Below are 20,110 nucleotides of genomic sequence, written 5' to 3' on the forward strand. Positions count from 1 at the left end.
ATTCTTTACCTCAGAGAGCTGTGTTGGTTTAGCCCTAGGATTTCCATAGGTCTGATAGCTGTAAATGTACTTCAGTATTTGATAGTTTTCTAGCTCATTGCTATAAAGAAGCCTTATTAATTGACTCTTACACACGCAAAAACAAACAGGACAGTGTGTGGGGACTTCGTCAGTGGTGCTCATGTAGACGTTCTTACTATAGATTAGCTTTTTGATTTCTGAGCTGCAGATGTGCCTGTAGGCTTAGAATGAGAGATCTTTTTGCCAGTGCAAACAGCTGGTGCAAGGGAAGTGATCTAACTAATTTTTTTTCTTAGGCTGTTCCTATCTCTCTGTGTTTCATAGCGGATCAGCTAACCAAATACTCTTCTTTTATGGTTTAAATTAGTGCAGATAACCAACGGGAATCACCGGAACAGATTTTCATTCTGACTTGGGCGTAGGGATGGGGTGTTGCTTTGAAAATTAGTGTTTTACTCCTATTAATCTATAAGCTATTTGTTACTTGTGGTCTGCTAAGCATTCATTTGGCTGGATGTGTCAAAAATACTGCTCAGAGAAAGGTTAAAAGCATGCAACAAGAACAAGGGTTTTTGGGAGCTATTACAAGCAGGAAGGACCATCTAGAAAGAGCAGATTTCCCAGATTGCTGCTCGAATCCCCCACCTGCCTTCTCTTTCTTTGGACTTTGTCCTGTAGAACAATCTCCCCCCTCTTCTGCTTGTTTTCTCGTGTTTTTCCCATATGCCAGGTAATGACCAAGTTGTGGATAGTCAGAAAAGCCATGCTGCATCTATAGCTCTTAGGAGCGTTTCTTGCTGGATCTAGCATTTCCAGTGTTTATATTAGGAAGAGGCAAATTCACTAACTTATAAACAGCTTTAGAGTGTATTTAACAAATTTTAGAGGGAGGGAAAGAACCACGTCTCTTAGTCTGTGTTTGTTGATATATTTATTTTACAGTGAAATCACTGGAAATTGGGAAGATTCTTCTCTTCCTTGGTGTATAGACACATGCCTGAGGTGGAGATTTTTGCAGGGGTGTTTTTTTCCTCTTATCTATTTAACGTATATTTCTGCTACCAAAATATTCTAGCCAGAGGAGAAAATGCTGCCGACACATCTTCAAGCTAAAAGCAGATGCATAGCTAACAGTACCTTTTTCTCTATTTTGTAGGTAAACTTTTTACAGAAAAATGAAAACTTTCCAGTTCACTGGAAATTCTCCATTTGTTTCTTGTCACTGATTTTTTGAGAGTATCAGCTGCCTAGAAGTATGTGTCATTAGTATCCTTGCCCAACGCGTATGGTTTTAAATGACCCTAAAAGAGTGCTGGCTGATATATAAACTTACAAAGGTAACAGCAGCTTGGGAGCCCAGATTACGCAGTGATGAAATGCATGTTCACTTTTACCACTGAAAGTCTTGGAAACTGTTCTAATTAGGTCAAAGTACAAAAAATAAAAGAATAATTTCTTGGCCTTATCCTTATTTTGCAATTACTGCACGTAAAAATTCAGAAAGAGAAATATCTTAAGTAAGGAGGGATGCATGATTAGGCCAGCAGGGAATGCTGGACATTTGAAGTGAATCAACAGGCTTGCTGGACAGCTAGGTCAGAAGAAGCAGCTGGTTAATAATGAGGTATATTGATAGAGTTGTGTTGCAGTGCACAGAACTCAAATAACACGGTGTTCAGTGTTGCTAGGGAAGAGATAAACTGTCAGTTTCATGGACCCCGAGGACTAGAGTGGTAGAAGACACTAAAGTTCTAGAGCTGAGCGTGTACCTAGGGACAGTAATACAGCCCTAGATCCTAATTTACTAGCTACTCTCGTGCTCTTTAACACACATAGAAATATGCATGCCAGCAGCATTCTAAAATGCAACTTGAAAACAAATAATGCAATAATACAAGTTTATAATTAAAGCTGCTGAACAAGGCACTTTTTCCAAAAATGTCTCCTTTTTTAAATGTGGATTTTTATCATTTGAAAAATTTAGCTATCTTGACTCAATCCTTCAAACAAGAAGCTTGTAGTCCTTGATGGTACAGAGGCCTCTATTCCCAGAACTTCAATCTACTTGAAGTTTTTGAAAATACCAAAAGGCTGCAATGGGTATACTTTTTAATCCAGGCTTTCTTGAGGAATAATTTGCTATGTGTTAAGTAATAAAACATTGTCTGTGTAGCTTTGTGTGGTAATATTTGGGATCCAATTTTCAAATTAGGACATCTACTTTTGACTGTTAGCAGCTAGATTTTTGAAAAGACTGGAGAATGGTTTTCCAGCAGAAATTGCTGGACCCAGGTTTTCCAAATAACTGTGCTTCTGTTCAAGTACCTCTGTACTGACCAAGAAAAGAAAAAATTGCTTAGCACCCTTCAGATCCTCTTGTGAGTCTAACATCAGGATTTCCTTTACAGAATCTTGTCATCTCTTTAAGTGTCTCTGGCTCCAGCTGTGGTTCTTTAGCTCTTTTGATCTTTCAGGCAGTAAAAGGGTTTCCCAGGCCCTCATGCAACAAGTTAGGCATTTGTCATCAAATAGGGCATAAGTATTTGCTGGAGTGGTCTGACATAGACTGCACAGTTGGCAACCAGACCCATGCCTTACGGTCTGTTTTGCATCAAAGAGAAGGCACTCAATTCTAATGTGCTGAAGGGGGATATTTCACTACTCTGAAAATCCAGCTGCAAGCCATGGCAAATACTGATTAAAATTCAAAGCTTAAATGCCTCTTTGTGAAACTCCCTAAGTACAATTAAACCAGAGGCTTAGAATCCTGGTAGGGAGTGGTGTCCAGGGACACTAGCCTTGAAACCTTACCAAATAAAAACCTCCACCGAGGTCTGCAAAGGCCTCAATTCTGTCATTTTTTTTCTATTCTAGCTAATCTTTTCTGATCCAAAAATGAATCTTTGAAATTTCCTATGTAGACCAATGTTTTGCTTCCTGTAACCCGCATGTTCTGTCCCTGAGATCACCCTGACCAGGTTTCCTTTTCTTTGGTTGGACCTCTTCCCTTCTAACAAGTTTTCAAAGGGATGTAGGAGATAGTTCCAGTGCAGTCTTTCAGTAGAGGCATGGTACATTCCAGCTATGGACATACTGTGGTGGTAGTCAGCACAATCTCATTTCTTCTGAAGTAGGAGTTAAGACTCAGCTCATATAACTTTCTTAAAACTGGACACTTTTCAGTAATACATCTAAAGCCAAACTGGGCTATTTAATTTTTGTGTTATTTTTGTGTATTTAACATTCCCCAGAACCAATACTGGTCTCTCAGTGGCTTTAGAAGTACTATTGCTCCTCATCTTTATGAGTACAAAAACATCCTACCTGTCTGTTACCACAATATTTATACAAAAGTACCCTATGCCACATCAACAGGGTGGATAACCCCATTCTTCCCAGAAATTCAAGCTCAAGGTAGATTCCCACTTCCACTGATTGGTGGCAGTGTGACCTTTATGATGGGTTATGGAATGAGCTTGCTGGCATTCCTGATGGAAATCTAAAGTACATGCAGTGCTTGCAGCCTGCTTTTCCCATCTCCTGGAGACATTCATCAATGTCCACAGGTCAGGTCCAAAGCTTTATATATAACATTTGCCCTCTCCTAAAACATCAGGAAGAACAGATTGATTTGCTGGGGCCCTGAGCTCCTTCTTAGAAGGACTCTGATATCAGGATGATGGTCTTCATACAAGAAAAATATGGACATCATATGTGAGGCCCAGGGAATTCAGAGGAAGATGAGGACCCCTCAAGCATATACAATATTTGGGATCCAGTTTTAGTAAGACTCAGATAGACCTGGTTAGTAGTATCTTCTTGAAATGTAAATCCTTTTGTTGCATAGAAGATACTAGTTTCAGTCTTAACGCTAGCGGTGGCAGGTTTGCCTATGCAAAATCATATGGCCTTAGTACCAAATACTGCTAACTGCTGAGCACCCAGCAGTAATCATAGACAATGCCTCTCAATAACTGCTCACCACTTCAAATAAATATTCACCTCAGCCACAGCCTTTTCCAGCATAGCTGAGTGCATTTGTAAGAACTAATTCTTCACCCTTTGCTCAAGTTGGTCAGCACTTACAGGAATAAGCCCAGTCTGAGCAGGCACAAAAAATAAACACCAGTCTTTTCAGTAATACCCTGGAGAGTTAGGGCCCAAATAACGGCTGGAGTCTGAAGTTTTGAGTATTTGATCCAAATACAAGGTCATAGTCAGGGTGAAAAGAACGTTCTAGTACAGATTATGATTTCTCCTCGCCCTTTTCCCCTTCTGACTTCCCCCAGAAATGCAGAGAACCCACTGGAATGTGCTTTGCCCTTTCTGGAGAGGCATGGATGGTACACCCTGCCCACCCCACCCTCTCCTCTGCCTGCCCGCCCCCTAACTCCTTGCTTGCTGTTCTGTTTTTCTACTTTCCCTAAATGCAACTTACTTTAAGCATGCATTATTATTAACATCCTACAGTAAAACTAAGCTATTATATAACCCATTTGTCAATCTCAGCCAATTTCTTCTATCTTTTTCTATGTCTATTTATGACGTACTTCCAGACTGCACGTCCTTTTTTTTCCTCTCCATGTTTATTTTAAAAAGAAGTGATAAAAAAAAAGATCTATTAAAAAAAAAAGCAACACTGGAGGGTGGTGAGGTTTTTGACCAACAACTGAAAACAAATTTAAATGGGAGTGGCAGGGAAGGGAAAAAAATCAAATTCTTAACAAAAAAAAAAAAATCCAAATGATGAAAGTGTCCCTAGACTGCTTTGTCTGTTCCTTTCAATGTGTGCATCTGGTTCATTCATCTTTGAAAGTGTGTGGAATACTTTCTTCTTTAAAAATAAAATTTAAAATCCCGACAATTGTTCTTATCTCCCTTCTTCCTGGGAGCAAAGTGCTCATTTTTATTTTTGCTTTTTTTTTTAGTATATCTCTACATAGTTATATTTTGATGTATTTCTTTTCAATGGTTGAATTTCTATCTTAGATTTGGTTTGTTCCAATCTAATAATGAAAAAAACAAACAAAACAAAAGAGTTATGAATTGTTTTCTGCAATTTTTCCCTCTATTTCCCTCTTTAAATAAGGAACTACTTCACTGGCAGAATCCCACAGCTGTATTTTTGAGATTCTCCAGAGAACCTGAATATAAAAGCAATCTAATTTGAGAGTGGGGAAGGGGTGTGCCAGCACAGTCATTACATTCGAAACAGTGATTTGATGTGCTCAAGAAATGATTGTCTCAAATTATTGAGAATACTGATGTCAATTTGATGGACTTCAAAAAAGGTGATTTTTAGAAGGAGGAGGCTGTGGGTAGCTACAGATGAAGTTGTTCTAATTCCAATGCATAAAACTAGTTTCCTTGTTTTTTTGTTTTACTCTCTGGTTATTATTATTAGTTTATGTATTTTTACTGCTATTTTTAGTATGGAAAAGTTTTAACTGTTTTTATAATTTGAGAACCTTTAATGAAAATGTAAATATTATTACTATAATTATTAATTTTTTGTAACTTGCATGTTGAAGAAGTTGCAGCTTAGGGTTTGTGAGATTGTCAATGTTAGAGTTCTGTTCTTTCTTTTTGTTGATGGGCATGAATATGCTCATTTGTTTTTGTATATTGCCCATCCCTTCCTTACAGCCAGAAGCTCTAATGCTGCTAGATCACTCCGTACCGCCCTTACATGGACATGGCAACTGACTTACACATTCACTCCCATCATCTTCATCTCCTGTGTAGTACACTCATAGATTTTTACACTCCCACTCCATCCACCCTAGGCATTTTTTCTTCCCATGAGTTCCCCTCCACCACCCCTTTCTTTAGCATTGTTAAAATTTTATGTGCAGTCATCCATTCCTTAAAACACACACACACAAAAATTATAGAAAAAAAGAAAATGTTTAAAAAAATATATATCAAATTGACCAAAAAGGCAAAAAAGCAACAAACTTTGCTTTTCAGAAAACATATATGTAGATATGCAAACAAGCAAAAATAAATTCTATAAAATGTACAGGATTTTTCAACTAATATGCTAACAACTTTACGTAAGATAAAAAAAATACAACCAAAAAACAGCAGAAAAAAAAACAAGTTTGAATTTGTTAAGGTGCAAGATTTTTTTCTTTTCATGTTATGTGGTGTGGATGTATGTGTTGTTGCCTCCCTGTATCGCCCTTTGTTGTAAAACAATTATATTAAAAAACAAATAATAAACATTTTGCTAAAAAAGTTTTTAAGAAACAACAACGAAAAAAAGCAAGTTACAAGAATGTGGCAATGCTACTTGTCCAAGAGCATTCTTACACAACTTTCTTTTGTAAATTTTTCCTTTCATGCCAAAAAACATGCGGGCAATTTGTTGATGTAAGTTGACTGTTATGAAATCAATGTGATATGCTTTCTAAATATTTTTATGTATTTTTGATTACTTTTTTTTTAAAGGAAATAATGTTTTTTATTTTCATCATTTTTTTCAGTTCTTGTAGGTTTTAATCTTTCTTTTGCTGATAAAGTGAATGACTTGTTATGTTTTTCCTTTTTCTGACCTTGTTGCTGTGGCATTTTTATTTTCTAGTATATGGTTTTGTTTTAGGAAAAATGTGTAAATTCATTGATTTTTTAATCAGTTTGTATTTGCCTTTATGTTATGTGCTCTTTGTATATTGTCAATTAACAGATTGTACTGTGCATAGGAGGGGGTGAAGGACCCTGTGGTAGTTTGCTCCTATTCTTTATTGGTCCCTCTCTATAGCTTTCTTTCCCCTTTCCCTTTCCCCAAATGAATCACAAGTAATACCACTTTCTTTCATGCTACTTAAATTGTACGTAGCCTGGTGGTGTAGCCTTCACATCTAGTAAAAAACGGTGAGACTTCTTTAGCATTTTGGTAGCTCTCAGGGTCTTCTTACTGCAGCTCTACATCATTCCTACTTTATTCCCATAAAGGGTTTTATTTGTACCAGTTTTCTTCATTGCTGATTATCTGCCTGATGTCCAGCCCAAATGATACTCTCAAGTGTACTCTTACCAGGTAAATGCACTCATTGTGTTATGACTAGTATCAGGCTTCCTAATATCATCTACATTTGGCAGACAATTTCCTACCGAAAGTCAAGTCCTGAACTTCTAAAATTTCCCTGCTGCAAAAGAGATTTGTATTAATTTCTTCAAAAAACAGTGAGCTTTTAGTAAAAGCAAGAGAAAGCTGTACTTCCTTATAAGCACATACATTTTCAGTGCTTCTGCACAGTAATGCTGTGCTTAAAGTCTCTTAAGTTCAGCTGCCAAGTCCCTTGAACAACTGATGCTGAAAAATAATAGTACAAATAATTATGTTGAGTAGGAAGCTGTCACCAATTAATCATAAGAGTTTAAAATAAAATAAAATATTTTTTCAGTTGGAAAGGACATACAACAATCACCTAGTCCAACTGTCTGACCACTTCAGGGCTGACCAAAAGTTAAAGCACGTTGTTAAGGCATTGTCCGAATGTCTCTTAAACACTGACAGCCTTGGGGCATCGACTGCCTCTCTAGGAAGCCTGTTCCGGTGTCTGACCACCCTCTTCGCCAAAGAGATGCTTCCTAATGTCCAGTCTGAACCTCCCCTGGTGCAGATTTGAACCATTCCCATGTGTCCTATCACTGGATACCAGGGAGAAGAGATCTGCACCTTCACATAATGTCGGGAGATGGAAGAGGACATGTTTCAACTGGTTCAGAGCAACTCAGCGTCTTGTGCACCAAAATGATTTTGATGTTTTTCCCTCTGGAATCCTGCCTGCAGACACAATGTCAGGTCCTCTCTGGAAGGTATTAGTATCTGTTTTACTGAAACTGTTTGCACAAAGGTGACCAAGAATTTGCAGCAATGAAACACAGCCCAGCATTAATATGGGGTTCATGACCTCTCAAACTCTGCCTTCCTCTTGCTCATGAGCTATGTATTAGGAAGCACTGCAATAGCTACTGTCTTTTAATACAGTTTGGGGGCTTAGGAAAAGTTTTCAACGAACTCCGCCAGGAGAAGTACAGTTTTTTCTAATCATTTTGAGGACTATATATTCTCTGAAAGGAAAAGGAGATATCTGAGATGAAAAGTCACAGTATTCCACTGTGAAAATGATGTTTTTCTCTCTACTACTGGCTGTCAATTGCAATTAAATCAGACTGCAAAGAGTAGAAAATATTAAGAATGTTCATCTACTAGGTTTTGTGTTAGCATCATCTTTCCTGTGAATCGGGGACTAAGTTCTGAATAATTTCCCCAGAGGACTCAGAGGAGAATTAAGTAAAACACTATTAGACTGAAATTTATGAACTCAGTCATTTAATAAGGAATTATTGTGTTGATACAGAGGGGTAAAAGGTAAGGCATTATCTTCTGTGGCAAGCATTTCATGCTGAGAGGGGAGTCAAACTTCAGAGGAACAGCATAAGAATAAAATGCAAATGACAAGCTTTGGATGCAGAGTTTCAAGTACCTGCAGAAATGGGTGAGTTGTGCAGCCTGTTTGGATAGCATTTATAAGCTCTTCAACTACAGCTGGAAAAGAAAGAGAAGATAAGGGTGTGTCCCTTATGTCCCTTATCGTCATCAGGAGAAGGTGAATCTTTCAGGCTTTATTTTCGTGTGCCTTTTGTCCTATATCAGTTTGATGTGTGAGACTCCAGCGAAGTAGTTGTGGCTCTAAAGATGAAAGCCAGCAGCTGCTACAGTTTTTCAGGTTTTATTTTTTTTCTTTTTTTTTTTTTTGTGCCCTCTGCATTTATGACTCGCCCACAACATCCTCACAGTTCATAAGGCTTCTATTAAATTTTTAACACGCTGTCTTTTCCAGTGGCAGAGAACCCTTACTGGAGATCAGCCCCAGAGGTATGAATTATATATCTATAAATAAGCTCATAAAGCAAAAAGCAGGGCAGCTCCAAGGCTAAAGTAGACCTTTTATATCCCCAGTGATCTTGGTAGTTTAAAGAGAAGTACAACTCTGTGAAAATAGTATATGTGCTAGATTTAAAGGCTAACTTTTAAGCAATATATGCACACTGTGTTTGCTTTGTGGAATGAGGAGGCCAAGCAGAGCACTGGACTGCTCAGTCTAAGGTTTCCCACCTCACAGGCCCCAGTTCTCCCAGTGCTGCTTCCAGTTTGCTGTTCAGTGATTTTATGCAACTGCACTGTTGATGGGCAAACTAATTTTGCATCTATATCACTGCGGAGAAAAACATTTTATCTGTTTCACTTTTGTTTAGTTCTTTGGTATTGTGCTGTCAACTGAAGATTTTTAAAAAACATGTTTCTGTTTGGGAAACATCCACGCCCTGCTTGCAAGAGAAAGCACAGAGTAGGTGAAAAAATAACTGGAAAATCCTTGTGAAATCTTTAGATTGCTAAAGCAATCCTGAACTCACAGCATACCGGTGAACATTGTTAACTGGTGCTTAACAGCCAACAGAAAAAAGGGGTAAAGAAACTTGTAACTACCAGGAAACAGCTCATATTATCCACAAACAGAATCTAAATCTCATGTGAATATTTGTTTCGAAGCCGTAGTCCAAACTGGGTGGCAGCCTTGCCATGTTGTTTTAGGCACAGAACAATTTGGAGATTAAAACTGTAAGTTTTATTCAACGCTGCGAAGTGTTATTTTTGCAATTGAATGGTAGAAACTGTGAGCAAATCAAAACTTCAGATAGGAAAATAAAAACATAAAACCTACCTCCAATGTATTTCCCTTCCAAAGTGTCATGTAAAGTTTTTCAGGGGCTTCTCTAGCTTTTTCTAGAGATCCAAATCTTTAAAGCATTTGCCTTCCACAGCAAACCTTTCAGGATCCAACTCCCACGTAAGATGATCTTGGCAACTGATTGGCACTTTGTCTTTTAAATCTTTCAGAGCTTACCTTTACACCAGCTTGGGGCCCTGGGCCAGAGGCACCACTTCTCCATCAAAGGACCGCAGGCTCTAGGCAGCTTCCTGCGACCTCAGCTGTCATTTTGTGAAAGATGGTTCCCCTACACGCACATTTATCAGCTGCCTGTCACCAGACTCCCCCTTGTGTCTCTTACGAGTAGAAATGTAGTACCAGTAGCGGAGTTGTCTGCAGGTATGATCTGAAAATTTGCACTTGCTCCCCTCTGTAGGTGTTGGTGAGCACGTTTCTCACCTTTCCCAGGAGCTCTTCAGAATTTACACTCTGTTATCCTTAAATAACACATTTCTTTTAGACTGAGTGGCATTTTTATCGCACCATTTTAAAGGATGTTTCAACTCCTCTATAAATCGCATACCCTGAGAAGTATTCATTGTGCTTGCATCTTATTGGACCTACAATTTCTAGCTTGCTGTGAGTTTTGCATAGATGCCTAACATACTAATAAAACAGAAGCCAGCTTTGATATTGAGCGTGCTTTTTCTGAGTTACTTTCTCCCACGCAGCTTTTTTTCAGTCTCACAGCTTCTTCCATTACAGACAGAAAAATCAAAAAATTCAGAGCATCATTACCACCCTTACAGCCATCTCCGTGATATTCCCCAAAAGTATGTTGTCTAAAGTAAATGTAACAAATTAATTCCTTGATGGAGAAGTGATTCCTAGTGAAGGACCTCTAACAGTCTCTTTATTTCTTTAGTATACAGGGAAACATAGCATGGATGATTGGACATTTTGGAATAAAACTAGAGATGAGATTAAATAATTGTGTTAATGTAGCCTTCCTGGTATGAAAATTATTTCTCTTCTCATATACATTGTGAGATTAAAACTTTGTAAAACTCATTCCTGATTCTATCCTATTGTCTTCCATCCAACAGACCTGCTGGAATCAAAAAGCTCTGAGTTTCTCTCCATCCTTATGTGAAACTCCACTTACTGTAGCAAGTCTATCAACTTTGCTTAACATTTCAGGAAGGCCGTGATTATTTTACAGTTGCGGTAGTCTTCATCATTGGCTCAAGTCCTTGACAGTGACAAAAACTGTAGAACTGATTTTAAGGCAACAGTTACTGGGGCAAAAAAACCCCTTATCACGTTAAATGTACAATATTACTAATTCCTCCAACAAAATTAATCATTAATAGGACCAAAAGAATTTGGAAGAAAACTGCCCAAAATATTGCCCCAGTGGGTGGCAGATCAACTGCGTACTGATGGCGTGTACCGATATAATAGATTTTAAGAACAAAGATGCTTTAAAGCTCTAAATGAGCAATTAAATGCTGACAAACTGATTTTTTTCCAATTGGGTGTCGCAGAAGGTGAATGAAAATCACAGGTGAATACTATTTTTTAACAGCAAAACGCTGATCTTAAAAAAATCATTTAAAGGGACACTACCTGTCCCTGACTTTCTGGAACTTAAATTCCAGAATTGTGCAATTTGATGTAATGTGCACTTCAAATGCTATTGTTTTTATTCATTTTTTTACCAAACTTATAGACAATCTTTCCCTCTGACACATTCTGCAAGTTTATCTTGGGACCACCAGTTTGCATAGTTTCTAGATGCCCTGCTCTAACCATGGGTAGGGCTTCTGGACATAGAGAAATCATGTTACATGCCCCTGTTTCTGCATTGCACAGAACACAGCTCAGATGTGCAAGCACAGATTGCTGTGTAGCCATTTGGCAGAGTACACTTTCTGCTTTTTCTGTATTTATTTTTAATATATGTAATTTGAATAGATTGGCATTATTTCACACATCTGATACTTATTTCTTCTTCCTCTATCCAGTAACAGAAGTGGTATGAACATGCTAAGGAAGCTCAGAAAATGAAAAAAATTTAAACTGACACTTTGCATCTTAGCTTAAAACTAACTTTCCATGAAAGCATCTTAAGAGACTATGTAAAGTACCACATTTGTTATTTAGGCCTAATTTCTACCCTGGTACCTCTGAAATAAATCTGACTGTTTCAATTGATTAAACTGTGTCACCACGTAGTTTCTCATTAAGGATAAGAATAAGCCATATTGCTAGTTCAGCTATCCAGATTTAATCAAAGTATTAAGTACCTTTTTCAGTATATTACTATCTTCAGTATGTAATTTGTTCAAATATATTGCTCTCCAAATATATTTAGAAGGGATTATGATTTTAGACCGTATTCTTTACAGAACTCCCATGGACATTACTGGCAGTATTCAGTGGGAAACAAGTGCGTGTAATATATAGTGTAGATAGGCAAGAGCAGGATTTTGACCCTAACGGTGTTCAGCATAACAATGCCAAACTGTTGATTAGCAGTTATTAATACATTAGTAAAAACCAAAATTATTTATTTAGAAGATAAAATTATTTTTGTGTATGCTTCCTTAAGCAGTGGTGAGTATAAATCAATATTTCCCATGCATTAGAAATATTTCCTGCTGAGTTGCACTCCTTCCAACAGATGTAAATGACTACTCATTGTGTGAGATGAAATCTTCAGTTTATAAAGCAGCTAGCTTAAGTGGCTAGCTGAAGAAAAATCACACAAGGGAGAAATTTTACAAAAACTTTCAAAAGCAATATGACTCACCCTGAAAAGGTGTTGACAACCTGATATCAGCAGAAAAGTGTAGGATCTGAACTAAATGAATTAAAGAAATTAATTATACCTCCATATCAGAGTAAACCAAGGGAATGTTAATTATCCATAGGCTCAAAACCAGAAGCACGGTCATATTACAATATGTAAACAAAACAAGACTACTACCCTAAAAGTAGCAATATTGCTGCATGAAACCAAATCTTGGAAATGACACACTGATTTTCTTGTTTCAGTTGCAGCTTATACTGTGGTAAGGTACAAGTGTTATAGCAATAGCTTCATGGTTTTCCTTCTGGATCAGACCATAAACCCGCCTCATTTTCAGCCTTCTGTAGGCAGGTAGCCATCATGCTAGGAAAAGCAGCACTGGTCACAGCTATCTGCGTATCAAGAAATAACAGTAGGTGTGAAGACAACTACTGCAGTACACTGCCGGGCTTAAGTGCTAATTTGGGTCATCAGAGTCCTTATTCAGTTATATCATCAATCACAATAAAGTCTATCTTAATTTTTAATCAAATTATAGTAGACTATCAAGAAGAACTGAAGATCAAGGTGACGTGGCATTCGTAGCCCCAAAAGGTGCAAGAAAAGGAACATCCCTAGTGTCAAACAGAATGGTAAAGAAAGATTAAAAAGAGCTGAACAAGCATTGTTCTGTACCTTCACGAACCTCAGTAAGTACTTGGTTCTTATTCCATCATTCACTTTCATGAACTTTCCCACAATTCAAAACTCAGGCAATGAGTAAGTAGAAATTGATGAATGGGAAAGGCCTTAGAAACTTCTACAGAAGGAGAGCAAACTTGAATGGTAGGGAAGAAATACAAATGTTATCTTAAATTAAAAGAATCAGAGGAAAAACTGGCAAGATGAGTGGTAAAATCCATCTAGGAGAATATTGTTCTATGGAAATCTAAATAATTCATTTAAGCAGTCTTGTAACCAAATGCTTAGGAAAGGTCACTACCAAAAATCAATGTCCACAGAGTCACTTGAGAGTATCATCAAAAATAAAAAATTTTGGGTCCCCCAAAAATTCAGTGTTTTGTTGTATATGCCCAGCATAGGAGGGTGGAAATGGAACATGCAGTTTACAAGTGTCAAACAAGGGTGGGAGGGAAGAATGAAAGGCACCCCAAGGAAAGTATGTTGGTAGTGTAGTTAGGGTGAGAAATCTGATCTCTGACCCTTTTTCATAACGCCCAAATCCTCTACCTCCCTTGAGTTAAGTAAGTGAATGGAAAATGTGTCATTAAAATGTGCTAATCTTTTTTTTTCTCTTTTTCATCCCAGGAGGTGAATTAGTTATCCCTCTACTTGTAGAAGACCCTTTAGATATCCCTCCTATTGCTACTCGTGCACCTTTCATTACACTTCCCCCTACCTTTCGCCCCCTCCTCACCATTATTGAGACCACCAAAGATTCCCTGTCCATGACCTCTGAGGCGGGGTTACCTTGCTTGTCGGACCAAGGCAGCGATGGTTGTGATGATGATGGCTTGGTGATATCTGGGTATGGCTCAGGGGAAACCTTTGACTCTAACCTACCCCCTACTGATGATGAAGATTTTTACACCACCTTCTCCTTGGTAACAGATAAGAGTCTTTCCACTTCAATCTTCGAAGGTGGCTACAAAGCACACGCACCCAAGTGGGAATCCAAGGACTTTAGACCTAACAAAGTCTCCGAAACTGGTAGGACTACTACCACGTCTTTGTCCCCTGAGCTGATCCGCTCCACAGCTTCGTCCTCGACTGGGATGGTGCCCAAATTGCCAGCCGGCAAAATGAATAACCGTGAGCTCAAACCCCAGCCTGACATAGTCTTGCTTCCGTTGCCCACTGCCTATGAGCTAGACAGCACAAAGCTGAAGAGCCCGCTAATCACTTCCCCCATGTTCCGTAATGTGCCCACAGCAAACCCCACGGAGCCGGGAATCAGACGGGTTCCGGGGGCCTCAGAGGTGGTCCGTGAGTCGAGCAGCACAACGGGGATGGTCGTCGGCATTGTGGCTGCTGCTGCCCTCTGCATCCTCATCCTCCTGTATGCCATGTACAAGTACAGGAACAGGGACGAGGGGTCCTATCAGGTGGACGAGACGCGGAACTACATCAGCAACTCAGCTCAGAGCAACGGCACGCTCGTGAAGGAGAAGCAACAGAGCTCAAAGAGCGGCCACAAGAAACAGAAAAACAAGGACAAAGAGTATTATGTGTAAAAAAGAATACTTATTTATATATAAATATATAAATACTTAATGAGATTTAACTGAAATATCAGAACCATTGCAGCGAACGAGATTGAGAGATATCGTTTGTGGGAAAAAGTATTGGGAAAAAAAATTTCAGCAGTGACTGTTAATGTCTCAGTCATCGCTTGGAGTCAGCAAACTCTGCCCTAATGTATTATAAAGCACACTTAGCGTTCTGGAGGTGGCACGCACAGCTCTGCCCTGTTAGTGAACTTCGACGTCTCCAAATCTCCTCCTCCGCTGAACTTTCTGCAAAGGTAGAAGACTTCATGGCTTACTTGTTTCATATCTCCAAGTGAGTCTTTAACAATGTTCGTGATCCCTGACTGTATCAGTAATTTTTCAGTTTACTTATTTTAAAAAAAAAAGAAGGAAAAAGAAAAAAAATACAAACATTATTAAATGACAGAAATATATTGAACAAACTGATCTGGCCGTGTCCAGCATACACATAATTTTTCGAGATTGGAGGAGGGGAATAAATGATTTTGGAGATGGTTGGTTTTTTTGTTTGGTTTGGTTTCTTGGGTTGGTTTTTTGTTTGGTTTTTTTGTTTGGTTACTATTGGGTGTGGGAGGGAAGGGTGGAGAGGAATGGTGTGGGGGTTGAACCAGGACATGAGTTGAGAAGAAATCTCGAAAAAAAAAAATCCATAACAAATAAAGAGAGACTATTAGCATATATGAACTCAAAATCTACCCATGGTGTTAACTCTGCATATCTGGTTGTGTTGTCTCTAGAATCCTTTGTCTAGCGGTAAGTTGTTTGCTAACAACGCAGTGAGTGTCTGATGGGTAGTGCTGACGAAAATTATCATGGAAAGCTGGTTCCATTGGATCTGGCTCCAGTATTTGCAATTGAACTGAAGAATAGATGGGTTTGGGTCTGTTCTGATCGGTCATTGGCTTTATTTGGGAATATCACTTAGTATGCATTAGCACAGAAAAACTATGGTTAAAGGGATTTGAAGATTCAAAAAAGAATGCTTAAAAATGGTTAGCCATTCTGGGCTGAATATACCATGCAAAAATAAAGGAGCCTTCCTCTGGGTTCTGGTTCTGTGACTGATTGCAATGCATGCAAAAAATAATAAATCAGTTTAACAAAGAGATCAGAAGTCCAACTTGTGACGAGACCCATAAATGTCAGAAAAGCTTAACACTTGTAAAAGAATGCAAAATACATAGTTTTTTTGACATAAAACTGTTTTTCATATGTAATATTTTAATTTTGTAGCTTGACATTTGAGATCATCTGTCTTTCCATTTGCCCTGTTCTCCCTTTTCCTTCTCTTTTGTATAAAAGAAAATAAATAAAGCTGCTGTGACACACAAAAAATAATAAAGAAAAAGGAATTTAATAATATAATATATATATACACACAGATATATTTATCATGGTATGTTTGATGGGACGACTGGAACAGAATTTCTGTTATGGTCTTAAAGTGGAATGAGAATGTTCATGAAGAACAAAGTGAAATGAAACAGACAACAAAAGCAAACCTTAAAATGTGAAGAAAGCGTGTGTTTTAGCTTTGTCACAGTTACCTGTGTCAAAAAAAAAAAAATGAAATTTTGTTTACATATTTTACTACGATTTTTTTTGCTAGTATAATTTCTATATGGATACCCTGATGGTGTATATACAATTTTATGGTTAAATTGGGAATGTCTTTTGGTTTTATTTAACTTATTTAATTTCGTTATTTGCTTTCTACGTTTTCCCAGTTATTGTGAAAAGGATTATCTTACTGTACAGAACAATAGCCAGGTGGTTTAATGGCCAAGCCTATCATGTGCAAAAAAGCAAGTGAGGGAGAGAGATACAGAGAGACAAAGAGGAAAACAACAACAAATAAGATGGATTGAGAACTCTGGAATATCAGAAATGTACACTTTTTCTGTATACAGATGAAAACTAATCAGCTGTTTAGGTTTAGAAATCTACTCTTGCTGGTGTTTATAAGTCGCATGAATATTTGACTTTGAAGAAGTGTCATCAGATACACACATGCACATGGGAACTTAAATTTGACAAAAACCCCAGCCTTCTCAAACATTTAGAGAAGACGCTTTCATGTTAACAAATATTTTCAGTGCGTGTATGTGTGCGTGTGTGGTGCGTGTGCGTGTGTGCAAGGTTGAGCTTTTTTTTCCTTTTTTATTTTTTATACTAAAAAGAAAAAAAAAAGACAGGTTTTAAAAAGGTGTGAAAGCACGATTTTAGATGACTTGACTGGCCGAAACTATATAAAGTTGATTATATCTTGATGTCTGTAAAAGATTGCTGTTCTTGGAGTCTTGAAGTCTTGTGAAATGATTTCCTGCTTTCTTTCTTCCTTTCCTTTTTGCTTTCCTTTTTTAAGTTACGGGAAAAAGATTTACACGTTCCTTTTTTTGTGTAAGTTTCTATTGGACAGTTTTTGGGAACATGTGCATTTCTGTATGTGGGCTTCTACCATATCCCTGTTGCTTTATGGACAACCTTAAGAATTTTTATTTGAGTTATCGTGAAGTTATTGCTTTTTTTCTCCTTTCTTTTTCTTCTTCCTTTTGGATTCTTTTTCTTTTCTTCTTTGCATTTTGTTTAAAGATATGCTTAGCAATAAAATGTTCTTCCCAAATCCCTGGATGTTGCTGGGTTTTTATTTCTGAAAGACCTAAGGAAAATTCCAGACCTTTAAACGTGAAAAGTATTCTGTGAAGCAGGTATCCCCCATCCCACGGGAGTGTCTAATCAGCAGACTACAGAATCATGTTTATGTTCACATTCTTTCTTTAGTCAAATGAATCATAATTCCTTCCTCCACAGGGACATAAATACAACTTGAATGTGGGGTCTACCTCACCCCACTCCCAACCTCTTGTCCCCAACGACCACCTCAGTGGGTAAAAGAGTGGTTCTCTGGAATATGGGTTTCAATGACCTCAGATAAAAGGAGAACTACATTTGGCAATGCTTTTACCACTAGCCTTTTGTGTAAAAGAGGTTATTGATTTGCCTCTTTCAAAGACCCAAGCCTTACTCCCCGTTTGAAAGCAAAACACAGCCATTCTACCTCCAAGAGGAGACTGTAGGTCTAGACCCTTAGGGGAAAAAGGTCTACTTTCCAGCAGAGAAGTTCAAGGTATTTGAGGGATAAGACTTAGGGCCTGTCCCAGCCTCCGTAGTTCCTTTTTGGCTAGCTATTTGCAGCTGCATAGCTAAGACATTGACAGTATGCCCTTTCTAATGTGCTGCTTGTTTTCAGTCTCCCTTTGAAGCTTGTAGCTCTTCCCATGATTTTTACAGGATTCTGGATTCCTCTCCTGCGTCCAGGTGTCTTATGTTTGATGAGCTGCAGCAGCTGAATCCTTCTGGGGATTTGGCTAGCCAATTTGATCCAGAAAAGTGTTCACATCATTTTATACGACGAACTAACATAGGTTCTCTGAATTTATCTGTGACTCTCCACACAGTACCTAAGGAACATAGTTTAAGATTGGTCGCTATGAATCGCACTTCGGTACCTCAAGTAGATGGTCTGAGTGCTCACTTCCTTCCAGGTAGGCTCTGAGGCTCCCAAAATCCCTATCACAGCTCCCACCTGCCCCTTGTTCTACTGAGCATTATGGTCTGTCTTGACTCTGGCCATCATGCAGAATTGCCTAATATCCTGTCTTTCTTTAGCAAGTTGTGCAGAACTTCAGAGGAGTAGTTTTTTTCAAATTGGATCTTCCCAAGCTACCTGGAAGATTTGACTTTTTAGAGGCATCTGGAGGTCAGCCAAATGAGCATTTCATAGCCCTTTCATTTTTCAACTAAGGATAACTTCGCCTTTTTTATTTTTTTCCTTTTTTTTTTTCCCTAGGCAGAATCCACAGCTCTTTTGAGCAGTGTTTTCTACAGGTATCATTTAAAATCAAATTAGACTCAGGTTAAATTGATTGTTCAGGTATTCCCTGTGAATTTTTACCTTTTTTTTTGCTCACATGTTTGCATGAGTGAGAATATGTATGTGTGTGTACATGTAAGGGTTCTTAATTTTATTGTTTTCAGTTCTTTTGTGAATCATGTTCTAACACCTTACAGATCCTCACAAGTCTCAAAACCACAGGTTCTGGCCTAAACTCCACTCTCATTCCCCTCCCAAAAATCGCAACATTTGTGGGTGATGACTGGTACCTAATAGTCCCAGTACCGGAGCAGTCAGCTGGCACATGGAAGATCTAGGTCTGAACTTAATTGCCTCTTCTAATATTGCAGAAAATTTCCTTATCATGAGGCAGCTGGAGTTCTGAGGAAAGCTTTTTTTTATTCCTCAGTGCTTTTCTTGAAACCTGTTATACTTCATATCATTATGAAATACTACATGAAACAAGAAATTTCAACTTGATTTACCCTAACCCTTTGGCTATAGTTACTCTTTTTTTTATTTTCTATGTCACCTAATGACAATTTTATTACTTAGATAAAATGAAAGTGTCAGAAAAGAGACCTCATTGTTGCCTAAAAGGTTTGTAATTATTGCGTCTCTTTGGATGATCACAGAATCACAGGATTGTTGAGGTTGAAACAGACCTCCGGAGATCATCCGTAGTCCAAGCACTACCTCTTCAAAGCAGGGTTGGCTACAGCGAATTGCCCAGTACTGTATCCAGTCGGGTTTTGAATATCTCCATATGTAAACTCTACAAGCTCTCTGGGCAACCTGTTCTAGCATGACCACCATCATTGTAAACAACTTTTGTTGTGGTTAGATGAAATTTAACACTTCTTAATTTGTGCCCATTCCCTCTTACCCTTTTTCTAGGTACCATTGAGAAGAGCCTGGGTCCCTCTTTACAACCTCCCTTCATCTATTTGTACATATTGGTAAAATCCCCCATAAGCCTTCTCTTATTCAGGCTGAACAGTCCCAGCTCTCTCAGCCTCTCCTTGTACAACAGATGCTCTGATCACTTACCCACCTTCATGGCCCTTTGCTGACTCACTCCAGTGTGTGCAAAATCTGGAGCAAACACAGCTGCCTTACCGCCATTACTGAGATAGTGATATAGCTCTTTTCAAGGACCAGGGCTTGGCAGTTGCTCCTCTTCTCAGCGTTTTCTACTGGTAAGCCACAGCTCACTTACTGTGTAACTTTTTGAAGATCCCTCTCTTAGATGCCTAGTTCTACTCTTCCCAGAACTGTTCAGCACATTGCTGCTTATTGCACAGTTGTAGAGGTTCTTTACAAGTGCTGAGACACTTCATGAATATCTGAGCACTGACATGATCTAGCCTTCCCAGTTCTGGTGTTA

The 20,110-nt window shown here is 38.4% G+C and overlaps 1 protein-coding gene across 16 annotated transcripts in view; it reads left to right on the forward strand.

Annotated features, from left to right (window-relative positions):
• Positions 1-17,442, forward strand: part of NRXN3 (neurexin 3) — a 1,053,133-nt gene extending 1,035,691 nt beyond the window's left edge. For 5 of the 16 annotated variants that reach the window (XM_075425778.1, XM_075425774.1, XM_075425777.1 and 2 more), the window contains one exon: positions 13,867-17,441. In XM_075425778.1, coding sequence (XP_075281893.1) covers positions 13,867-14,792 — 926 coding nt within the window. In that variant the 3' untranslated portion in view covers positions 14,793-17,441. Of the gene's footprint in view, positions 1-13,866 lie in introns of all 16 variants that reach the window. The other 11 variants (XM_075425786.1, XM_075425781.1, XM_075425782.1 and 8 more) reach the window with 6 other exon arrangements.
• The last annotated feature ends 2,668 nt before the right edge of the window (positions 17,443-20,110 follow it).

Source organism: Opisthocomus hoazin, chromosome 7, assembly GCF_030867145.1.
Source record: "Opisthocomus hoazin isolate bOpiHoa1 chromosome 7, bOpiHoa1.hap1, whole genome shotgun sequence".
Taxonomy (NCBI): Eukaryota; Metazoa; Chordata; class Aves; order Opisthocomiformes; family Opisthocomidae; genus Opisthocomus; species Opisthocomus hoazin.